This window comes from Bufo gargarizans, chromosome 4 (genome assembly GCF_014858855.1).
Source record: "Bufo gargarizans isolate SCDJY-AF-19 chromosome 4, ASM1485885v1, whole genome shotgun sequence".
Lineage (NCBI taxonomy): Eukaryota > Metazoa > Chordata > Amphibia > Anura > Bufonidae > Bufo > Bufo gargarizans.
Window position 1 is genome coordinate 42,627,170 of NC_058083.1, and position 24,938 is coordinate 42,652,107.

Sequence of the window (24,938 nt, forward strand, 5' to 3'; positions counted from 1 at the left end):
TTTTCCTGCTCCTACGTCTCTGCTTGCTGTCAGTGAATGTTTTAATAACAGTTCTGCAATGATGGAGGTTGCAGTTCCTTCAATAATGTATGGATGCAGAGCAGTTGTATGTCACTAAAGCTAAATCCTGGCATGATGTGAAGTTCTGCAACTTTCTAAGACATTTTCCTGCTCCTACATCTCTGCTTGCTGTCAGTGAATGTTTTAATAACAGTTCTGCAATGATGGGGGTTGCAGTTCCTTCAATAATGTATGGATGCAGAGCAGTTTTATGTCACTAAAGCTAAATCCCTGCATGATGTGAAGTTTTTCAACTTTCTAAGGCATGTTCTGCCCCCACACCTCTGCTTGCTGTCAGTGAATATTTTAATAACAGTTCTGCAATGATGGTGGTTGCAGGTCCTTTAATAATGTATGGATGCAGAGCAGTTGTATGTCACTAAAGCTAAATCCCTGCATGATGTGAAGTTCTGCAACTTTTTAAGACATTTTCCTGCTCCTACATCTCTGCTTGCTGTCAGTGAATGTTTTAATAACAGTTCTGCAATGATTGGGGTTGCAGGTCCTACAATAATGTATGGATGCAGAGCAGTTTTATGTCACTAAAGCTAAATCCCTGCATGATGTGAAGTTCTGCAACTTTCTAAGGCATTTTCTGCCCCACATCTCTGCTTGCTGTCAGTGAAGGGCTGCCTCCAGGTATTGAATGGCTCAGTACTGGGCTATGAAGGGATAGTGACCCTCCAGAAAAAAAATATAATAATAATGCAAGTGGGGTCACATGACCCAAGGTAGGAGGCCATTTTGAACCCCCCCCCCCCCCCCAAAGGTGGACTTGAGACAGGGAGGTGAGCGGAAGTGACGTCACCAGGGGCGGAAATGGAGGGATTTCCCCCCCTCCTTCCCCCCCTTTTGGTTTTGGAGAGAAGGAAGATGGCGGCGAAGTCGGACGGCGTGTTGGGGGTCGGCTCCGGTTTCGCCCAGCTGCGTAACCTGGACGAGGCGGCGGCTGCGGCGGTGGCGGAGGGCCGGGGAGAGGACGGGGAGCCCGGGGAGAGCAGCTCCATCCACATCTGTCACTGCTGTAACACGTCGTCCTGTTACTGGGGCTGCCGCTCGGCCTGCCTGCGCTCCCTGCTGCGGAGGGGGAAGGGGCAGAAGCAGCCGCCGCAGAAGCGGGCGCCGCCGCCGCCGGGGGCAGCCCCCAGGGACCGGGCCTGGCTGGACTGCCTGTGGATCGTGCTGGCCCTGCTCGTCTTCTTCTGGGACGTCGGCACCGACGTGTGGCTGGCGGCGGACTACTACTCCCAGCGGGACTACGTCTGCTTCTGCCTGACGCTGGGCTTCGTGCTGGTGCCCTCCGTGCTGGTGCAGATCCTCAGCTTCAGGTGGTTCGCCCAGGATTACAGCGGGGGAGGGCTGGGGGCGGTGGAGGGGCTCAGCAGCCGGGGACCCCCCATGATGGGCAACACTCATCATCACTACTACCACCACCGCCATCATCCCTACACGACGACCAGCCCCGGAGCCGACAGGTTCTGCCGCCTCTCTGTCTGGATCTGGCAGACTGTCATCCATGTGCTGCAGATGGGGCAAGTCTGGAGGTAAGAGGGGGACGTGCTGCAGTGTAAAGCATCGGGGGCAATGAATGTGGGATGGTGATGCGAGGACACTGGGTAAACGGGGGTTAATGCTTGCAGATTGTCAATGTTGGGGGTTATCTGCTCTTGCTAAAGTTGGGGTCCTGCTCTGATAATGTGGGGGCGTGGACTGACTACATCATGGAGGGGGCAGGAATGTGACTGGACGTATGTGCCCCCCTCACCTAAACCTGGGGAGGGGGGGTTATGGGGGTCCAGGGGTGCACTCGACATGGCTGATTTGGGGAGCAGCAGATGTTTTCTGCCTGTGTTGGTGTGAACGGTGCCCACTTCCTGTGGCTGTGCCAGGAACGGTGAGAGTTATGGTAGGGGGGATAAGCAGACCCACTGGAGTGGAGTTGGGGGGGGGGGGGGGGGTGCGCGCGGGGATCGTGCAGGGACAGGAGTTGGGGGGTGCGTGCGCGGGGATCGTGCAGGGACAGGAGTGGGGGGGGGTGCGCGCGCGGGGATCGTGCAGGGACAGGAGTGGGGGGGGGTGCGCGCGCGGGGATCGTGCAGGGACAGGAGTGGGGGGGTGCGCGCGCGGGGATCGTGCAGGGACAGGAGTGGGGGGGGGGTGCGCGCGCGGGGATCGTGCAGGGACAGGAGTGGGGGGGTGCGTGCGCGGGGATCGTGCAGGGACAGGAGTGGGGGGGTGCGCGCGCGGGGATCGTGCAGGGACAGGAGTGGGGGGGGTGCGCGCGCGGGGATCGTGCAGGGACAGGAGTGGGGGGGTGCGCGCGCGGGGATCGTGCAGGGACAGGAGTGGGGGGGTGCGCGCGCGGGGATCGTGCAGGGACAGGAGTGGGGGGGTGCGCGCGCGGGGATCGTGCAGGGATAGGAGTGGGGGGGGTGCGCGCGCGGGGATCGTGCAGGGACAGGAGTTGGGGGGGGTGCGCGCGGGGATCGTGCAGGGACAGGATTGGGGAGGTGCGCGCGGGGATCGTGCAGGGACAGGAGTTGGGGGGTGCGCGCGGGGATCGTGCAGGGACAGGAGTTGGGGGGTGCGCGTGGGGATCGTGCAGGGACAGGAGTGGGGGGGTGCGCGCGGGGGATCGTGCAGGGACAGGAGTTGGGGGGGTGCGCGCGGGGATCGTGCAGGGACAGGAGTTGGGGGGTGCGCGCGGGGATCGTGCAGGGACAGGAGTTGGGGGGGTGCGCGCGGGGATCGTGCAGGGACAGGAGTTGGGGGGTGCGCGCGGGGATCGTGCAGGGACAGGAGTGGGGGGGGTGCGCGCGCGCGGGGATCGTGCAGGGACAGGAGTGGGGGGGTGCGCGCGCGGGGATCGTGCAGGGATAGGAGTGGGGGGGGGTGCGCGCGCGGGGATCGTGCAGGGACAGGAGTTGGGGGGGTGCGCGCGGGGATCGTGCAGGGACAGGAGTTGGGAGGTGCGCGCGGGGATCGTGCAGGGACAGGAGTTGGGGGGTGCGCGCGGGGATCGTGCAGGGACAGGAGTTGGGGGGTGCGCGCGGGGATCGTGCAGGGACAGGAGTTGGGGGGTGCGCGCGGGGATCGTGCAGGGACAGGAGTGGGGGGTGCGCGCGCGGGGGGATCGTGCAGGGACAGGAGTGGGGGGGTGCGCGCGCGGGGGGATCGTGCAGGGACAGGAGTGGGGGGGTGCGCGCGCGGGGGGATCGTGCAGGGACAGGAGTGGGGGGGTGCGCGCGCGGGGGGATCGTGCAGGGACAGGAGTGGGGGGTGCGCGCGCGGGGATCCTGGAGGGACAGGAGTGGGGGGGTGCGCGGGGATCGTGGAGGGACAGGAGTTGGGGGGGGGGGGGGGATCGTGGAGGGACAGGAGTTCAGGGGGTGCGTGCGCGGGGATCGTGGGTGCGCGCGCGTGGGATCGTGCAGGGGGCAGAAATAATTGGTGTACATACACAGGGGTTTAGCCTGTGATGGAGGGTTGCGGGTGCACCCTGATGTGGCGGTGCAGGGTGCTGACGGTACAGCTGGGGACATTACTGGAGCTCTGCTTAGTGTCTGGATAAGGTTTCATTAACCTTCATCCTTGAGATTCGGGCCCTCCCCGCTGCTCGGAGCTGGGCCACAGCAGTAACCTTCCCTGCCATTCTGAGAGGTGGGGATTACACAGCAGGAGCTGCTGCAGCTTCAGACCCGTCTGCCACACACTCAGATGTGCGGGGTCTGTGTGCCCACCACCCACACGGGGAGACCTCCGCCTTATGATCCACTGACTGTGGGGGGAAAGTGCTGCAATGTCGGAGAGGAGCCGGTGGTGTTTGTCAGGCAGGTCAGGTATTGTGTGGGCGCTGAAAGCTGTCCCCAGCCCCTGTGCCGAACTGCAGTCAGAGCGTCCACCGCCTGTGCTGCAGAGCTGTCCGTACAGAGGAGACTATAGACTGGAGCTGTCTGTGCACCGTATAGAGGACACTATAGACTGGAGCTGTCTGTACCCCGTATAGAGGACACTATAGACTGGAGCTGTCTGTACCCCGTATAGAGGAGACTATAGACTGGAGCTGTCTGTACACCGTATAGGGGAGACTATAGACTGGAGCTGTCTGTACACCGTATAGAGGAGACTATAGACTGGAGCTGTCCGTACACTGTATAGAGGACACTATAGACTGGAGCTGTCCGTACACCGTATAGGGGAGACTATAGACTGGAGCTGTCCGTACACCGTATAGGGGAGACTATAGACTGGAGCTGTCCGTACACCGTATAGAGGAGACTATATACTGGAGCTGTCTGTACCCCGTATAGAGGACACTATAGACTGGAGCTGTCTGTACCCCGTATAGAGGAGACTATAGACTGGAGCTGTCTGTACACCGTATAGGGGAGACTATAGACTGGAGCTGTCTGTACACCGTATAGAGGAGACTATAGACTGGAGCTGTCCGTACACTGTATAGAGGACACTATAGACTGGAGCTGTCCGTACACCGTATAGGGGAGACTATAGACTGGAGCTGTCCGTACACCGTATAGGGGAGACTATAGACTGGAGCTGTCCGTACACCGTATAGAGGAGACTATAGACTGGAGCTGTCCGTACACCGTATAGAGGAGACTATAGACTGGAGCTGTCTGTACACCGTATAGAGGACACTATAGACTGGAGCTGTCCGTACACCGTATAGAGGAGACTATAGACTGGAGCTGTCCGTACACCGTATAGGGGAGACTATAGACTGGAGCTGTCCGTACACCGTATAGAGGACACTATAGATGGAGCTGTCCGTACACTGTATAGAGGACACTATAGACTGGAGCTGTCCGTACACTGTATAGAGGAGACTATAGACTGGAGCTGTCTGTACACCGTATAGAGGACACTATAGATGGAGCTGTCTGTACACCGTATAGAGGAGACTATAGACTGGAGCTGTCCGTACACTGTATAGAGGAGACTATAGACTGGAGCTGTCCGTACACTGTATAGAGGAGACTATAGACTGGAGCTGTCTGTACACCGTATAGAGGACACTATAGATGGAGCTGTCCGTACACTGTATAGAGGACACTATAGACTGGAGCTGTCTGTACACCGTATAGAGGAGACTATATACTGGAGCTGTCTGTACACCGTATAGAGGAGACTATAGACTGGAGCTGTCTGTACACCGTATAGAGGAGACTATAGACTGGAGCTGTCTGTACACCGTATAGAGGAGACTATAGACTGGAGCTGTCCGTACAGAGGAGACTATAGACTGGAGCTGTCCGTACAGAGGAGACTATAGACTGGAGCTGTCCGTACAGAGGAGACTATAGACTGGAGCTGTCCGTACACCGTATAGGGGACACTATAGATGGAGCTGTCCGTACACTGTATAGAGGAGACTATAGACTGGAGCTTTCCGTGCACTGTATAGAGGACACTATAGATTGGAGCTGTCTGTACACCGTATAGAGGACACTATAGACTGGAGCTGTCCGTACCCCGTATAGAGGACACTATAGACTGGAGCTCTCCGTGCACCGTATTGGGGACACTATAGACTGGAGCTGTCTGTACACCGTGTAGAGGAGACTATATACTGGAGCTGTCTGTACACCGTATAGAGGACACTATAGACTGGAGCTGTCCGTACCCCGTATAGAGGACACTATAGACTGGAGCTCTCCGTGCACCGTATTGGGGACACTATAGACTGGAGCTGTCCGTACGCCGTATTGGGGACACTATAGACTGGAGCTGTCCGTACCCCGTATAGAGGACACTATAGACTGGAGCTGTCCGTACCCCGTATAGAGGACACTATAGACTGGAGCTGTCTGTACACCGTATAGGGGACACTATAGACTGGAGCTGTCCGTACAGAGGAGACTATAGACTGGAGCTGTCTGTACACCGTATAGAGGAGACTATAGACTGGAGCTGTCCGTACACCGTATAGAGGAGACTATAGACTGGAGCTGTCCGTACACCGTATAGAGGACACTATAGACTGGAGCTGTCCGTACACCGTATAGAGGACACTATAGACTGGAGCTGTCTGTGCACCGTATAGAGGACACTATAGACTGGAGCTGTCTGTGCCCCGTATAGAGGACACTATAGACTGGAGCTGTCCGTGCCCCGTATAGAGGACACTATAGACTGGAGCTGTCCGTGCCCCGTATAGAGGACACTATAGACTGGAGCTGTCCGTACACTGTATAGAGGACACTATAGACTGGAGCTGTCCGTACACCGTATAGAGGAGACTATAGACTGGAGCTGTCCGTACACCGTATAGAGGACACTATAGACTGGAGCTGTCCGTACACTGCATAGAGGACACTATAGACTGGAGCTGTCCGTACACCGTATAGAGGAGACTATAGACTGGAGCTGTCCGTACACCGTATAGGGGACACTATAGACTGGAGCTGTCCGTACGCCGTATAGAGGAGACTATAGACTGGAGCTGTCTGTACCCCGTATAGAGGACACTATAGACTGGAGCTGTCTGTACAGAGGAGACTATAGACTGGAGCTGTCTGTACACCGTATAGAGGAGACTATAGACTGGAGCTGTCTGTACGCCGTATAGAGGACACTATAGACTGGAGCTGTCTGTACACCGTATAGAGGAGACTATAGACTGGAGCTGTCTGTACACCGTATAGGGGACACTATAGACTGTAGCTGAACCTCACTCTCTATGGGGGCAGAAACTATAGACTGGAGCTGTCCGTACGCCGTATAGGGGACACTATAGACTGGAGCTGTCCGTACGCCGTATAGGGGACACTATAGACTGGAGCTGTCCGTACCCCGTATAGGGGACACTATAGACTGGAGCTGTCCGTACCCCGTATAGGGGACACTATAGACTGGAGCTGTCCGTACCCCGTATAGGGGACACTATAGACTGGAGCTGTCCGTACCCCGTATAGGGGACACTATAGACTGGAGCTGTCCGTACCCCGTATAGGGGACACTATAGACTGGAGCTGTCCGTACCCCGTATAGGGGACACTATAGACTGGAGCTGTCCGTACACCGTATAGGGGACACTATAGACTGGAGCTGTCCGTACCCCGAATAGGGGACACTATAGACTGTAGCTGAACCTCACTCTCTCTGGGGGCAGACACTATAGACTGTAGCTGAACCTCACTCTCTCTGGGGGCAGACACTATAGACTGTAGCTGAACCTCACTCTCTATGGGGGCAGACACTATAGACTGTAGCTGAACCTCACTCTCTATGGGGGCAGACACTATAGACTGTAGCTGAACCTCACTCTCTATGGGGGCAGACACTATAGACTGTAGCTGAACCTCACTCTCTATGGGGGCAGACACTATAGACTGTAGCTGAACCTCACTCTCTATGGGGGCAGACACTATAGACTGGAGCTGTCCGTACACCGTATAGGGGACACTATAGACTGTAGCTGAACCTCACTCTCTCTGGGGGCAGACTCTATAGATTAGTGCTGTCCGGTGTCTGACTTGTTGCTGTACATTGTGGGTCTTGATTCGGCTGTCGCTCAGTTGTAGCCTTCTTTCTCTCTTTCTGCTCTCCGTGGGTAGTCACGTATGTTCTCCATGTAAATGGCAGTCTTGACCTGCAGTACGTATCACTGAGGAGATTCCTCCATTTGGTTCTTGAATTCTGTTTCTTCTTCCAAGGCGCTCAGTAGCCCCCCGCCCGCAGCAGTGTGCGCGCTCTGCCTGTGATATAAGCCACCTTGCTCAGGCTGCAGAATGTCATCCAGCCTAGGGAATAAAGCCTAGCTTGGCTGGTGGGTTTTCTCCTAACCAGTGACTGGCCCTCCATACTGGAGCTGATAATGGTCTGTAATCTTCTCCTACACTCTGTATAGGATTGTCCAGTGGTGACTGCAGGCAAGGAGTGTGGGGGAGGTTAAAGACTGTGCAGGTGGGAGCTGCTGCGGCTCATGACGGCTCTGCCCCCCCCCCCCCCCATGCCTTCTACGTTTACAGCTTTCTTCATGTGTGCAGAGAGCATTAACGGAATTCAGATCCATGAGAGCGATCTCTGCAGCAGGGATGACCGACCTCAGAGATGTCTCTGTAGAAATCATGGTGCCTCCTAGGTGCCATGTGCTGTCTCCTCCTGGATTATGGGGCTAGTGACTCTCCAGGTATTTCCAAACTTCTAGTAACGTCTTGACTTAATATCCTCGGGTCACTCTTGGAGAAAGTTATGATGCTGTAATTTTAAGGAATATTCTACTCTTCTGTATTCATGCGCTAGACAAATCATAAGAGCCGACGTCCTGGGGTTTTGTGCCAGTGCTGTGGTAGTCTGCCTGGCTTCTGGAGTCTTGGCCACCCTACCTCTGCATAGTATGCCTGGACTTGAGTAGTATTGTAGTCAAATAGTTATTCTTTTGGAATGGTCTGTGGTCGCCTGTCTGCCTGGGGGGGGACGCTCTGTGGTCGCCTGTCTGCCTGGGGGGGGACGCTCTGTGGTCGCCTGTCTGCCTGGGGGGGGACGCTCTGTGGTCGCCTGCCTGGGGGGGGGACGCTCTGTGGTCGCCTGTCTGCCTGGGGGGGGGGGGGTGCTCTGTGGTCGCCTGCCTGTCTGCCTGGGGGGACGACGCTCTGTGGTCGCCTGCCTGTCTGCCTGGGGGGACGACGCTCTGTGGTCGCCTGTCTGCCTGGGGGGGGGGGTGCTCTGTGGTCGCCTGCCTGTCTGCCTGGGGGGACGACGCTCTGTGGTGGTCGCCTGTCTGCCTGGGGGGGGACGCTCTGTGGTCGCCTGTCTGCCTGGGGGGGGACGCTCTGTGGTCGCCTGTCTGCCTGGGGGGGGACGCTCTGTGGTCGCCTGTCTGCCTGGGGGGGACGCTCTGTGGTCGCCTGTCTGCCTGGGGGGGGACGCTCTGTGGTCGCCTGTCTGCCTGGGTGGGGATGCTCTGTGGTCGCCTGTCTGCCTGGGGGGCGGCGCTCTGTGGTCGCCTGTCTGCCTGGGGGGGTTGCTCTGTGGTCGCCTGTCTGCCTGGGGGGGATGCTCTGTGGTCGCCTGTCTGCCTGGGGGGGGGACGCTCTGTGGTCGCCTGTCTGCCTGGGGGGGGGACGCTCTGTGGTCGCCTGTCTGCCTGGGGGGGGGGGGGGCGCTCTGTGGTCGCCTGTCTGCCTGGGGGGGGATGCTCTGTGGTCGCCTGTCTGCCTGGGGGGCGGCGCTCTGTGGTCGCCTGTCTGCCTGGGGGGGTTGCTCTGTGGTCGCCTGTCTGCCTGGGGGGGGGATGCTCTGTGGTCGCCTGTCTGCCTGGGGGGGGGATGCTCTGTGGTCGCCTGTCTGCCTGGGGGGGGGATGCTCTGTGGTCGCCTGTCTGCCTGGGGGGGGGATGCTCTGTGGTCGCCTGTCTGCCTGGGGGGGGGATGCTCTGTGGTCGCCTGTCTGCCTGGGGGGGGGATGCTCTGTGGTCGCCTGTCTGCCTGGGGGGGGACGCTCTGTGGTCGCCTGTCTGCCTGGGCGGGGGACGCTCTGTGGTCGCCTGTCTGCCTGGGCGGGGGACGCTCTGTGGTCGCCTGTCTGCCTGGGCGGGGGACGCTCTGTGGTCGCCTGTCTGCCTGGGCGGGGGACGCTCTGTGGTCGCCTGTCTGCCTGGGCGGGGGACGCTCTGTGGTCGCCTGTCTGCCTGGGCGGGGGACGCTCTGTGGTCGCCTGTCTGCCTGGGCGGGGGACGCTCTGTGGTCGCCTGTCTGCCTGGGCGGGGGACGCTCTGTGGTCGCCTGTCTGCCTGGGCGGGGGACGCTCTGTGGTCGCCTGTCTGCCTGGGCGGGGGACGCTCTGTGGTCGCCTGTCTGCCTGGGCGGGGGACGCTCTGTGGTCGCCTGTCTGCCTGGGCGGGGGACGCTCTGTGGTCGCCTGTCTGCCTGGGCGGGGGACGCTCTGTGGTCGCCTGTCTGCCTGGGCGGGGGACGCTCTGTGGTCGCCTGTCTGCCTGGGCGGGGGACGCTCTGTGGTCGCCTGTCTGCCTGGGCGGGGGACGCTCTGTGGTCGCCTGTCTGCCTGGGCGGGGGACGCTCTGTGGTCGCCTGTCTGCCTGGGCGGGGGACGCTCTGTGGTCGCCTGTCTGCCTGGGCGGGGGACGCTCTGTGGTCGCCTGTCTGCCTGGGCGGGGGACGCTCTGTGGTCGCCTGTCTGCCTGGGCGGGGGACGCTCTGTGGTCGCCTGTCTGCCTGGGCGGGGGACGCTCTGTGGTCGCCTGTCTGCCTGGGCGGGGGACGCTCTGTGGTCGCCTGTCTGCCTGGGCGGGGACCTCTGTGGTCGCCTGTCTGCCTGGGCGGGGGACGCTCTGTGGTCGCCTGTCTGCCTGGGCGGGGGACGCTCTGTGGTCGCCTGTCTGCCTGGGCGGGGGACGCTCTGTGGTCGCCTGTCTGCCTGGGCGGGGGACGCTCTGTGGTCGCCTGTCTGCCTGGGCGGGGGACGCTCTGTGGTCGCCTGTCTGCCTGGGCGGGGGACGCTCTGTGGTCGCCTGTCTGCCTGGGCGGGGGACGCTCTGTGGTCGCCTGTCTGCCTGGGCGGGGGACGCTCTGTGGTCGCCTGTCTGCCTGGGCGGGGGACGCTCTGTGGTCGCCTGTCTGCCTGGGGGGGACGCTCTGTGGTCGCCTGTCTGCCTGGGGGGACGCTCTGTGGTCGCCTGTCTGCCTGGGGGGGGGGGGGGCGCTCTGTGGTCGCCTGTCTGCCTGGGGGGGACGCTCTGTGGTCGCCTGTCTGCCTGGGGGGGGACGCTCTGTGGTCGCCTGTCTGCCTGGGGGGGACCCTCTGTGGTCGCCTGTCTGCCTGGGGGGGACCCTCTGTGGTCGCCTGTCTGCCTGGGGGGGACGCTCTGTGGTCGCCTGTCTGCCTGGGCGGGGGACGCTCTGTGGTCGCCTGTCTGCCTGGGCGGGGGACGCTCTGTGGTCGCCTGTCTGCCTGGGCGGGGGACGCTCTGTGGTCGCCTGTCTGCCTGGGCGGGGGACGCTCTGTGGTCGCCTGTCTGCCTGGGCGGGGGACGCTCTGTGGTCGCCTGTCTGCCTGGGCGGGGGACGCTCTGTGGTCGCCTGTCTGCCTGGGCGGGGACGCTCTGTGGTCGCCTGTCTGCCTGGGCGGGGGACGCTCTGTGGTCGCCTGTCTGCCTGGGCGGGGGACGCTCTGTGGTCGCCTGTCTGCCTGGGCGGGGGACGCTCTGTGGTCGCCTGTCTGCCTGGGGGGGGGGGGGCTCTGTGGTCGCCTGTCTGCCTGGGGGGGGGGGGGGCTCTGTGGTCGCCTGTCTGTCTGGGGGGGACCCTCTGTGGTCCCCTGTCTGCCTGGGGGGGGGGGGGGGGGGGGCTCTGTGGTCGCCTGTCTGCCTGGGGGGGGACGCTCTGTGGTCGCCTGTCTGCCTGGGCGGGGGACGCTCTGTGGTCGCCTGTCTGCCTGGGGGGGGGGGGCTCTGTGGTCGCCTGTCTGTCTGGGGGGGACCCTCTGTGGTCCCCTGTCTGCCTGGGGGGGGGGGGGGGGGCTCTGTGGTCGCCTGTCTGCCTGGGGGGGGACGCTCTGTGGTCGCCTGTCTGCCTGGGGGGGGATGCTCTGTGGTCGCCTGTCTGCCTGGGGGGCGGCGCTCTGTGGTCGCCTGTCTGCCTGGGGGGGTTGCTCTGTGGTCGCCTGTCTGCCTGGGGGGGGGATGCTCTGTGGTCGCCTGTCTGCCTGGGCGGGGGACGCTCTGTGGTCGCCTGTCTGCCTGGGCGGGGGACGCTCTGTGGTCGCCTGTCTGCCTGGGCGGGGGACGCTCTGTGGTCGCCTGTCTGCCTGGGCGGGGGACGCTCTGTGGTCGCCTGTCTGCCTGGGCGGGGGACGCTCTGTGGTCGCCTGTCTGCCTGGGCGGGGGACGCTCTGTGGTCGCCTGTCTGCCTGGGCGGGGGACGCTCTGTGGTCGCCTGTCTGCCTGGGCGGGGGACGCTCTGTGGTCGCCTGTCTGCCTGGGCGGGGGACGCTCTGTGGTCGCCTGTCTGCCTGGGCGGGGGACGCTCTGTGGTCGCCTGTCTGCCTGGGCGGGGGACGCTCTGTGGTCGCCTGTCTGCCTGGGCGGGGGACGCTCTGTGGTCGCCTGTCTGCCTGGGCGGGGGACGCTCTGTGGTCGCCTGTCTGCCTGGGGGGGACGCTCTGTGGTCGCCTGTCTGCCTGGGGGGGGGGGGGGGCGCTCTGTGGTCGCCTGTCTGCCTGGGGGGGACGCTCTGTGGTCGCCTGTCTGCCTGGGGGGGACGCTCTGTGGTCGCCTGTCTGCCTGGGGGGGACCCTCTGTGGTCGCCTGTCTGCCTGGGGGGGACGCTCTGTGGTCGCCTGTCTGCCTGGGCGGGGGACGCTCTGTGGTCGCCTGTCTGCCTGGGCGGGGGACGCTCTGTGGTCGCCTGTCTGCCTGGGCGGGGGACGCTCTGTGGTCGCCTGTCTGCCTGGGGGGGACGCTCTGTGGTCGCCTGTCTGCCTGGGGGGGGGGGGGGCGCTCTGTGGTCGCCTGTCTGCCTGGGGGGGACGCTCTGTGGTCGCCTGTCTGCCTGGGGGGGACGCTCTGTGGTCGCCTGTCTGCCTGGGGGGGACCCTCTGTGGTCGCCTGTCTGCCTGGGGGGGACCCTCTGTGGTCGCCTGTCTGCCTGGGGGGGACGCTCTGTGGTCGCCTGTCTGCCTGGGCGGGGGACGCTCTGTGGTCGCCTGTCTGCCTGGGCGGGGGACGCTCTGTGGTCGCCTGTCTGCCTGGGCGGGGGACGCTCTGTGGTCGCCTGTCTGCCTGGGCGGGGGACGCTCTGTGGTCGCCTGTCTGCCTGGGCGGGGGACGCTCTGTGGTCGCCTGTCTGCCTGGGCGGGGGACGCTCTGTGGTCGCCTGTCTGCCTGGGCGGGGGACGCTCTGTGGTCGCCTGTCTGCCTGGGCGGGGGACGCTCTGTGGTCGCCTGTCTGCCTGGGCGGGGGACGCTCTGTGGTCGCCTGTCTGCCTGGGCGGGGGACGCTCTGTGGTCGCCTGTCTGCCTGGGCGGGGGACGCTCTGTGGTCGCCTGTCTGCCTGGGGGGGGGGGGCTCTGTGGTCGCCTGTCTGTCTGGGGGGGACCCTCTGTGGTCCCCTGTCTGCCTGGGGGGGGGGGGGGGGGCTCTGTGGTCGCCTGTCTGCCTGGGGGGGGACGCTCTGTGGTCGCCTGTCTGCCTGGGGGGGGACGCTCTGTGGTCGCCTGTCTGCCTGGGGGGGACGCTCTGTGTAAGTGGTCCAGTTTCCCTGCAGCGCCACCACAGGTGAAATGAAGCAGTACACAATGCCCATTCATATCAGTGGGGCTGTCTGTGTAATGCCGGACGGGTCCTCCAGAGCGAGAGACACGGAGATGAGGATTCTTTCTGTGAACTCTCACATTTTGTAATTATCACCAGTTTCCGCATTGTTTGTAGTATTAACCCCCGGCTTGCAAGCACATTTTATATTCATACACTTAAATGAATTCATTGTTTTCTATCAAATACTTGAGCTAAATTCATGTTTAGTGGAACTCTTCCCTACATGTGGGCGCCATCGGAATATTTGTAACTATACGAGCGTCGCCTGCACCGTCTGTAGTCGTCTCTTCGTCCGGGTTTATGATGAATGTTATTCTCTACTCGCAGTGTTTGTTTAGGGAGTTTGATACATGGGTACAAATGTGTACATAAGGGGTTAATCAGATTATTGGGGTGTGTATTTGTGTTTTCACAGTGTCAATTTGTGTGTGTGTGGGGGGGGGCAATAGCCATGCAACAGCAAGGTGACCACTATATGTATGGCCTGGAGGAGCAGAATATCAGTGCAGGTAGTGCACCTGTAGGTACCTGTAATACTGCAGCTGTAGGTAATAACGCCACCCTGTCTCTCCCTGTAGATGATGTAGGTACAGGTAGTACTGCCCCCCTGTCTCTCCCTGTAGATGATGTAGGTACAGGTAGTACTGCCCCCCTGTCTCTCTCCCTGTAGATGATGTAGGTACCGGTAGTACTGCCCCCCTGTCTCTCTCCCTGTAAATGATGTAGGTACAGATAGTACTGCCCCCCTGTCTCTCCCCGTAGATGATGTAGGTACAGGTAGTACTGCCCCCCTGTCTCTCCCCGTAGATGATGTAGGTACAGGTAGTACTGCCCCCCTGTCTCTCTCCCTGTAGATGATGTAGGTACCGGTAGTACTGCCCCCCTGTCTCTCTCCCTGTAGATGATGTAGGTACAGGTAGTACTGCCCCCCTGTCTCTCTCCCTGTAGCTGATGTAGGTACAGGTAGTACTGCCCCCTGTCTCTCCCCGTAGATGATGTAGGTACAGGTAGTACTGCCTCCCTGTCTCTCTCCCTGTAGATGATGTAGGTACAGATAGTACTGCCTCCCTGTCTCTCTCCCTGTAGATGATGTAGGTACAGGTAGTACTGCCCCCCTGTCTCTCTCCCTGTAGATGATGTAGGTACAGATAGTACTGCCTCCCTGTCTCTCTCCCTGTAGATGATGTAGGTACAGATAGTACTGCCCCCCTGTCTCTCCCTGTAGATGATGTAGGTACAGGTAGTACTGCCTCCCTGTCTCTCTCCCTGTAGATGATGTAGGTACAGGTAGTACTGCCTCCCTGTCTCTCTCCCTGTAGATGATGTAGGTACAGGTAGTACTGCCCCCCTGTCTCTCTCCCTGTAGATGATGTAGGTACCGGTAGTACTGCCCCCCTGTCTCTCTCCCTGTAGATGATGTAGGTACCGGTAGTACTGCCCCCCTGTCTCTCCCTGTAAATGTTGAAGCAGTGAAAGGTGGAGACGCCATAGAGAATAAACATGGCTGCTGGGCCCAGGAAGCTGGATCCTGCCATATATAAGAACAGGGCGTTGTATACCGACCGGTGACTTTAAGCTGTCAGGATTACAGGGCCGGATTCCTCCGTGTCTACGCTGCAGCCATACTGGTCTCTGTGACTGGTCTTTGATGCCGCTCACTTACATAATCCGGGACATATAATTACTCCGCTGCCATTGAATAAAAGCGCTCGTCGCTTTCTCCATTGAATAGACCGCTTCCTAGAGAGCAGCCGTGTGTCATGTCCACCAGCAAAGACTAGATATTCTGTCTGATCTAATGACGGGAGGGACCGGGAGGCTTCTTACCAAGTGCAACATTAGAGAACTCCCCTTGGGTCATTCCCCCAGAACCAGCGTCGGACCTTTCAGTAGCCAGGACCCCCTGGGAGAAGAGGTAGGCCCAGGCCACCGCCAGTATAGGAACCGGCACAGAAGGGTCTACATTTTCTGCCCCAAGTTCAGCAGTTGTGATTTTTATATCAGAAATCGCCTAATTTCATGGCTTTGCCCTATTTCGATGCAAACGGATGGGCTGCTGTGAAACTACAACTCCCAGCATGGCTGTTCTTTTTACTCCCATAGAAGAGAATGAGGCATTCTGGGAGTTGTAGTGGACGACCAGCTGGAGGTTTGCCGATCCCTGTATTATACTTTTTATACTGTATTATGTGATTTTCTTGCCATTTACTTTTGTATTCTTATTTATCTGTTTTGTGCCATTTTATTCATTTGTTCATTAAAGTTTTTGTGAATAAAGTTTCATTTCATTAAATCGCTTTGTATCCCCTTCTTTTCTGTTGTGTTTTATTTTTTCGTTATGTTTTCATATCATTTACACTTTATTTTTTTTGCCAATTTTGATTAGAGGCTGGACGGTTCCTATAATGGCACACACCCCCCCCCCCCCCCCCCCCCCCCCCTGCCAGGGATAAAAGATGGACCCCTATCTTACAAAGTGATGGCATAATCCTAGGACAGGGGGCAGCAACTTCCGACACTCCATCTGTTGTGAAACTACAACTCCCAGCATTCTCCTTTCATTTGTAGCGGAGCTCTGATTAACACCCAAGTGAGTGTGCATCCTAGGAGTTGTAGTTTTGGACAGGTGGGGTGTCAGAGGTAGTTGACCCCTGCTCTACCATATGCCATCCCTTTATGATCAGTGGGGGGCTGTCCTCTGGGACCCCTACGATCTTGAGTATTAAGAGCGACACAGTGCTGGTTTAGTGCTGCGTCCTCTGCTAAGATTTCCCTGCGCGGCAGCGGCCCCCGACCACCCGACTGTGCAGGAACGCATTGGGTCACACAGCACTTAATTCTCAAAACTGGATGGGGGTCTCCACTGTTCAGAAAGTCATGGCATATCCTAGTGATGAGATGGGAATACCCCTTAAAGCAATTTCCTAAAGAGCAATTGCCTATAGAAAATACACCAGAACAGGTTTGAGGATGGTATTTATCTCCCCAAAAGAGACATAAAAAAAGAGACGGGCTATGAATGCGTCACTGGCTGGGGAGACCCGTCTAGTGAGAGGACAGAGGTCCTGTGACTCCTAGTTTAGCTACAGAAGCCGGCCCTAAGCAACTACACAGAGGAGAGCCGACACTGAATTATATAGGAGCCATAAGCAGCTACACAGAGGAGAGCTGACCCTAAATTATATAGAAGCCATAAGCATCTACACAGAGGAGAGCTGACCCTGAATTATATAGGAGCCATAAGCAGCTACACAGAGGAGAGCTGACCCTAAATTATATAGAAGCCATAAGCATCTACACAGAGGAGAGCTGACCCTGAATTATATAGAAGCCATAAGCAGCTACACAGGAGAGCTGACCCTGAATTATATAGAAGCCATAAGCAGCTACACAGAGTAGAGCTGACCCTGAATTATATAGGAGCCATAAGCAGCTACACAGAGGAGAGCTGACCCTAAATTATATAGAAGCCATAAGCATCTACACAGAGGAGAGCTGACCCTGAATTATATAGGAGCCATAAGCAGCTACACAGAGGAGAGCTGACCCTAAATTATATAGAAGCCATAAGCATCTACACAGAGGAGAGCTGACCCTGAATTATATAGAAGCCATAAGCAGCTACACAGGAGAGCTGACCCTGAATTATATAGAAGCCATAAGCAGCTACACAGAGTAGAGCTGACCCTGAATTATATAGGAGCCATAAGCAGCTACACAGAGGAGAGCTGACCCTGAATTATATAGAAGCCATAAGCAGCTACACAGAGTAGAGCTGACCCTAAATTATATAGAAGCCCTAAGCAGCTACACAGGAGAGCTGACCCTGAATTATATAGAAGCCATAAGCAGCTACACAGAGTAGAGCTGACCCTAAATTATATGGGAGCCATAAGCAGCTACACAGAGGAGAACTGGCCCTAAATTATATAGGAGCTATAAGCAGCTGCATAGAGGAGAGCTGGTCCCATAATCTACTGGAGTCCTAAGCAGCTAGCCAGAGGAGTGGGGGGCTGGCCCTGTAATGTATGTGTAGCTGCTTATGGCTCCCATAGGAGAGGAGAGCTGACCAGCAGCACCTATAGACTACAATACAGAGACCCTATTAACTCCATCGATGTGGTTCGCCTGGTAAGTTCTGTCCTCCAGCTTTGACTATCATGTGGAGTCACAGGAAGTCCTGCCGCGCATCAGAAGGACGCTGGTGGGAGTCATTAGCAGTCTGTAAGGGTATAGCGGTCTCTTATTTCTCTGGCCATTAAATATGGATGAAGTACACGTGTTGTTTAATCCCTTTAGCGGACACGCAATGTGCTGCCCTCTCCTCCATGATTAGGAATCTCCAAAGACTTGAGACGTCAACCATGGGGAACACAACCTCGTATGACCCGTCCGTTTTTCTCCATACGCAGTGGATGCCCAACATGTCCTTGCGTTCAATTCTTAAAGGGGATCTCCACAGGTAGCAATCACATTGTACCCTTGGCTGATGATGAGTCTATACGGAATAGCATAGCGAACTTCACCCCACCTGCTGTGAAACTACAAGTCCCAGCATGCTCCATTCATTTCTATGGGACTTCTGAGCAGAGCAAGTATGCATGCTGGGGGTAGTAGTCCTTTGTCTATATGTCTCTAGTGATTCAATCTCCTTTTGGGTGCATGTAGCTCCAAGAAAACAAGAAGGTTGGCTGAATCTGCATCTGGCCCATCAGATTGGAGGGGGAAGGATTGGGCATGTTGGATTTCAGCATGCCCAACTGTTTTGCTCTTACTAGAGGCACCTGGCGGCAGCTTACCTTCCCCCCGTCTCATGCACACAAATGTATTTTCTTTCCGTGTCCATTCCATTTTTTTGTGGACCGTATACGGAACCACTCATTTCAATAGGTCCGCAAAAAATACAGGTTACTCTGTGTGCATTCCTTTTCCGTTCCGCAAAAAAATTGTCCTATTGTCCGCACTACAGACAAGGATAGGACTGTTCTATCAGGGGCCAGCTGTTCCCTTCCACAAAATACGGAATGCATACGGACGTCATCCGTGTTTTTGGCGGACCGCAAAATACATACGGACCTGTGCATGAGGCCTTACTTTGTAGTCATCATAATCCCCATTAAGTTTTATACTCCAGCTACATCCAGAGCTGCATTCCGAATTGTGGCTTCAGGCTGCATGACCTTAAAGGGGTTGTACTACGAAAAATATTCTACGTTTTTTAAATCTGAATTCTTTTTGTATTTGCGTGTCCTTAAAAATTTAGCATAGCCACTGAGCTATTCAATAAAATGTATCTGTATATCGCCACCTGCTGTTTTTTTTTTCTTATTTCTTCGTCCTGCTCACTGAGATGGTCGCACATGCTCAGTTTCATCCTTCAACTGCCTCCTGAGCTTTGATAGGGGGAAGCATGGACACGCCCCCTGAGCTGTGATAGGGAGATTATGGACACGCCTCCTGAGCTGTGATAGGGAGATCATGGACACGCCTCCTGAGCTGTGATAGGGGGAGCATGGACACGCCCCTTGAGCCGTCAGCTTGATATAAACCTAGCAGAGTAATGAAGGAGATCTCTGGATCCATGTGAGGTACATGGCTGGTTCTAGCTTTGTCTGATTTTCATGTTTTACATCAGTCATAGGATAACCCCTTTAAATCTTTCCTCTGACCCCTGTTTGTCCTGTGACAACACAGAATATACCGCAAAGCATGATGGGAAAAGTATTGAAAACACTATTCTAGTTAATAAACAAAAAAAAATTAAATTGCAATGAGCAGAATTTGAAAAGCAGCTCTGGATGTGACTAGAGCATGAGAAAGCCCAGTCAATCAGGGTTACATGGAGATGGCGCTCTGGCTTTCAGGGATGGTTTCAGTATTGTAATCTCTGTATTCCTCGCATTCCGTTCCCTCTGCCTTAATTGGTGACAGTCCTAATTTCATTTCCCAGGACGCCACCCACACGCCGCAGAAGGAACCAGATCAGAGAGCCGTGTCCTCTTGTTAACATGAAAGCAGCGGCGGTGCGCCTTTGAGTTGCTCTCTATTTTTACTTAAAAAAGAAAAAGTGAAATCCGAAGCCTCGGGATATTTAACTTAAAAATCAGACGTGAGGAATACCCACAAGTTCAGACACGGCTTCCATCCGTCAGGTTCTGCTCTGTGCAAGCTGGGGCTGACTGAGGATATAGCCGAGGTGGCGGTGTGCTCACCAACATCACGAGAGCACAGGTCAATGCACCACACTGCTCTCCTGAAATACTCTGTGCTGCTGGGGACTCCGCACCTTCCACTATCAGTCTGTGACCTCCTGCTTGTCTCCATTACCCCCTCACATCATGTCTCACACAGTCCCTAATATCACATGATAGAGCAGGTCACTGCTCTCCTGAAATACTCTGTGCTGCTGGGGACTCCGCACCTTCCACTATCAGTCTGTAACCTCCCATTTGTCTCCATTCCCCCCTCACATCATGTCTCACACAGCCCCTAATATCACATGATAGGACAGGTCACTGCCCCCCAACAAGATCAACACACCCCTCTCCTAAAATTGCTGCTCCCTGTCATTGCACCCACTACTTACAAAGTAATGCTCTTAGTGCCAAAAAGCAATTTTTTTTGTAAAATTCATCAAAGCAGTCAAATCAAATTTCTGAATAATTTGCTTATCTCTAACTGCAACCAATCACAGTGTAGCTTTCATTTTTCAACAGCAGAATACATAATGAAAGCTGTGCTGTGATTGGTTGCTATGTTCAAGGAAGACTGTGAAATCTGTGGGGAAAATGCACTTTTTTTGTGCCATAGCAACCAGTCACTAGGCAGCTTTCATTTTTCAACAGCAGAATACAACATGAAAGCTGTCCTGTGATTGGTTGCTATGAAGACTGTGAAATCTGTGAGGGAAATGTATATTTTTTTTATGTCCATAGCAACCAATCACCAGGCAGCTATCATTTTTCAACTGTAGATTACAAAATGAAAGCTACACTGTGATTGGTTGCTATGGATAACAAAGGCAATTTCATAAATTTTCACCAAAAGTTTTCAGTCTTTGTTTCCCATGGCAACCAATCACGTCTCAGTTTACATTTTGTATTCTGTGGTTGAAAATTGAATCAAATATGTAGAACAGAAAGTTTTATGCCATGAATAACAGCGTTTTACAGGTATTTATATGTTTAAATAAAGGAATTTTATATTTTATCGGTGCTGGAATTTCAGATTCTACATATTTTATTCAAGTTGGGTGGCAAGCTCTAGGCGAAATAGGTGCTTGGGATTGGTTGCTATGGGCAACAAAGACCGTTTTTCAACCGTTTTCTTTATCTCCGCCATAGTTGCAGAACCCTCCAATATACAGTGAGAAATCTGGACGACGCCTTTAAGATTAGTCAGAGCAACGCCACAATCACCTATGTGACGGGCTGGGGGAGACAAGGCTACACAGGCCCTTCCAGCGTCTAATGGGAAATTGTCATTGTGCCGTTTTCCATATTTAAGGAAATTGGGCGCTCGTCCTCGCCGGCGGTAATTGACTTGTTTTCCCCCTGTGATTGGAGGAAGGCTGCGAGTGAAAATAGCAATTACTAAAGGCGTTTATATTATTAAGCGAAGCCATTCTTCCTTCTCTTCAGACACAATTGAAAAATGGCTGTTTCTGCAGCAGATAAAAGCGGTATTTATGTCGGCAGCTGGTGGCGTTGGGGGGATCTAATCAGCGCTCTTATTTTGGTCGTGGGGAAGCCATTGATCCTTCTATGTGCAGCTGCATGGCGCGGAGCTGGACAGTGGGTCCTCACACCAGGCATGTGAGAGGAGCAGCAAATGTATGGATGGAGCCAGCAACACACAGATGACGGGATAAACCTATATATATATATATATATATATATATACACATGATAAACATATAGACACGAGAAATCTGCCCACATACACAACAGTGTACACCTCTGTACATAAAAGATACAAATCCCTGCACAATATAAGTATACACAACTGTAAACGATAATTACACACTATATATATATATAATATCTATTATAAATCTATACACCACTACACTATCAATACACACCGCCATATACAGTACAATATCTCAACTTTATACATCTATAAACCAGTACACTATAAATACACACCGCTATATATAATATCTAAACATTATAAGTATATATACCACTACACTATAAGTACACACCGCTATATACAATATGTAGACATTATAAGAATATATACTACTACACTATAAATACACACCGCTATATATAATATGTAGACATTATAAGAATATATACCACTACCCTATAAATACACACCGCTATATATAATATGTAGACATTATAAGAATATATACCACTACACTATAAATACACACCGCTATATACATTATCTAGATATAATATCTATGGGAGTCATTTAGGGTCCATTCACACGTCCGTTGTTTCTTTCCTGATCTGTTCCGTTTTTTGCGGAACAGATCTGGACCCATTCATTTTCAATGGGTCCTGAAAAAAAATCAGACATTGTGCTGTCCGATTTTTTTCAGGACCCATTGAAAATGAATGGGTCCAGATCTGGTCCAGATCTGTTCCGCAAAAAACGGAACAGATCAGGAAAGAAACAACGGACGTGTGAATGGACCCTTATTAAAATGCCGGTCTTAATAAATGTGCCTCTATATATCTATATGTCACCACTACACAATAAATACACATCGCTATATAAAACACCTAGACATTATAAGTATATATATATATCACATATTATCACATGTACACCAGGCACTTTTTATACTTTTTGAACAAATTCCATAAGCCCGTTCACTACGTCAAGGTTGCCTTTTTTTAGAAGGCCCCACACTATTTTAGCGCTTCACCATATGGCGAGTAACTCTACCAGAACACAGCACCCGCACTGAATCCTGACCCATTCATTTCAATGGGGCTGTGCACACGAGCGGTGATTTTCACACATCACTTGTGCGTTACGTGAAAATCGCAGCATGTTCCTCTTTGTGCGTTTTTCACGTAACGCAGGCCCCATAGAAATGAATGGGGTTGCGTGAAAATCGCAAGCAAGTGCGGATGCGGTGCGATTTTCACGCACGGTTGCTAGGAGACAATCGGGATGGAGACCCGATCATTATTATTTTCCCTTAATACATGGTTATAAGGGAAAATAATAGCATTCTAAATACGGAATGCATAGTAAAATAGGGCTGGAGGGGTTAAAAAACAATATATAAAAAAATTTAACTCACCTTAATCCACTTGATCGCGCAGCCCGGCTTCTCTTCTGTCTTCTTTTTTGCTGTGTGCAGGAAAAGGACCTGTGGTGACGTCACTCCGGTCATCACATGGTCCGTCACATGATCTTTTACCATGGTGATGGATCATGCGATGGCCCATGTGATGACCAGAGTGACGTCACCACAGGTCCTTTTCCTGCACATAGCAAAAAAGAAGACAGAAGAGAAGCCGGGCTGCGCGATCAAGTTGATTTTAATTATTTTATTTTTAACCCCTTCAGCGCTATTGTACTATGCATTCTGTATTCAGAATGCTATTATTTTCCCTTATAACCATGTTATAAGGGGAAATAATACAATCTACAGAACACCGATCCCAAGCCCGAACTTCTGTGAAGAAGTTCGGGTTTGGGTACCAAACATGACGATTTTTCTCACGCGGGTGCAAAACGCATTACACGCGCGCGCAACTCACCCCCACCTTTTCCCGCAACGCCCGTCTGAAAGAGGCCTAAGGTCCCTTTCACACGAGCGTATTTTCTGCACGGGTGCAATGCGCGACGTGAACGCATAGCACCCGCACTGAATCCTGACCCATTCATTTCAATGGGTCTGTGTACATGAGCGTTTTTTTCCACGCATCAGTTCTGTGTTGCATGAAAAACGCAGCATGTTCTATATTCTGCGTTTTTCACGCAGCCCTGGCCCCATAGAAGTAAATGGGGCTTTAGTGAAAAACGCATCCGGGAGAAAGTGCGGGTGCGATGCGTTTTTCACTGATGGTTGCTAGGAGATGTTGTTTGTAAACCTTCAGTTTTTTATCACGCGCATGAAAAACGCATTAAAACGCATTGCACCCGCGCGGAAAAAACTGAACGCAATTGCAGACAAAACTGGCCGAACTTGCTTGCAAAATGGTGCGAGTTTCACTGAACGCATCCTGAACTTATCCGGACCTAATCCGTCACGCTCGTGTGAAAGAGGCGTAAGGCTGAGTTCACACGGGCGAGATTTCCGCGCGGGTGCAATGCAGTAGGTGAACGCATTGCACCTGCACTGAATCCTGACCCATTCATTTCAATGGGGCTGTGCACATGAGCATTTTTTTTCACGCATCACTTCTGCAATGCTTTGAAATCGCAGCATGCTCTATATTCTGCGTTTTTCACGCAGCCCTGGCCCCATAGAAGTGAATGGGGCTGCGTTAATAACGCATTGCATCTGCAAGCAAGTGCGAGTGCGATGCATTTTTCACTGATGGTTGCTAGGAGATGTTGTTTGTAAACCTTCAGTTTTTTATCACGCGCGTGAAAAACGCATCAAAACGCACTGCACCCGCGTGGAAAAAACTGAACAACTGACCGCAATCGCAGACAAAACTGACTGAACTTGCTTGCAAAATGGTGCGAGTTTAACTGAACGCACCCTGAACGCATCAGGACCAAATCTGTCACGCTCGTGTGAACTCAGCCTTAGGCTACTTTCACACTGGCGGGAGCAGCGTCCGGCAGGCTGTTCTGGCCGTAACCGCTTGCTGGATCCTGCTGCCGCAAGTGTGAAAGTAGCCTAAGTCCCTTGGCACTGGGTCCAAAAACCCAAAGGCGCAGCAACAACAATTAACCCTTGTGCAATGCATAAGTATACACACCCGGGTGTGAGAAATACAGTACAGACGCCTTTATATAAAATACTGTAATATGTGTAATATGTAAAGAATAACATACACTCACCTGTACATGACACCTACCACATCCATGCATAATAAATATACCTACATGAATAATATACAGGTAACTGAACCTGGTAGATATCACATCTATACATCTCTGTACATAATACACACACCCCTATACGTTACAAATATAACACATCTATACATAATATACACACTTTTACAATATAAATGTACACACATCATATACAACCCTATATTATACATATATACCCTATACATTATATACAACCCTATATTATACATATATACCCTATACATTATATACAACCCTATATTATAAATATACACCCTATACATTATATACAGCCCTATATTATAAATATACACCCTATACATTATATACAACCCTATATTATAAATATACACCCTATACATTATATACAACCCTATATTATAAATATACACCCTATACATTATATACAGCCCTATATTATAAATATACACCCTATACATTATATACAACCCTATATTATAAATATACACCCTATACATTATATACAGCCCTATATTATAAATATACACCCAATACATTATATACAGCCCTATATTATAAATATACACCCTATACATTATATACAGCCCTATATTATAA

The 24,938-nt window shown here is 53.9% G+C and overlaps 1 protein-coding gene across 2 annotated transcripts in view; it reads left to right on the forward strand.

The window, feature by feature from the left end:
- The first annotated feature begins 933 nt into the window (after positions 1 to 933).
- Positions 934 to 24,938, forward strand: part of XKR6 (XK related 6) — a 271,723-nt gene continuing 247,718 nt past the window's right edge. Inside the window, exons 1-2 of one of the 2 annotated variants that reach the window (XM_044290397.1) lie at positions 934 to 1,175; positions 1,209 to 1,604. In XM_044290397.1, coding sequence (XP_044146332.1) covers positions 934 to 1,175; positions 1,209 to 1,604 — 638 coding nt within the window. Of the gene's footprint in view, positions 1,605 to 24,938 lie in introns of both variants that reach the window. The other variant, XM_044290396.1, reaches the window with a different exon arrangement.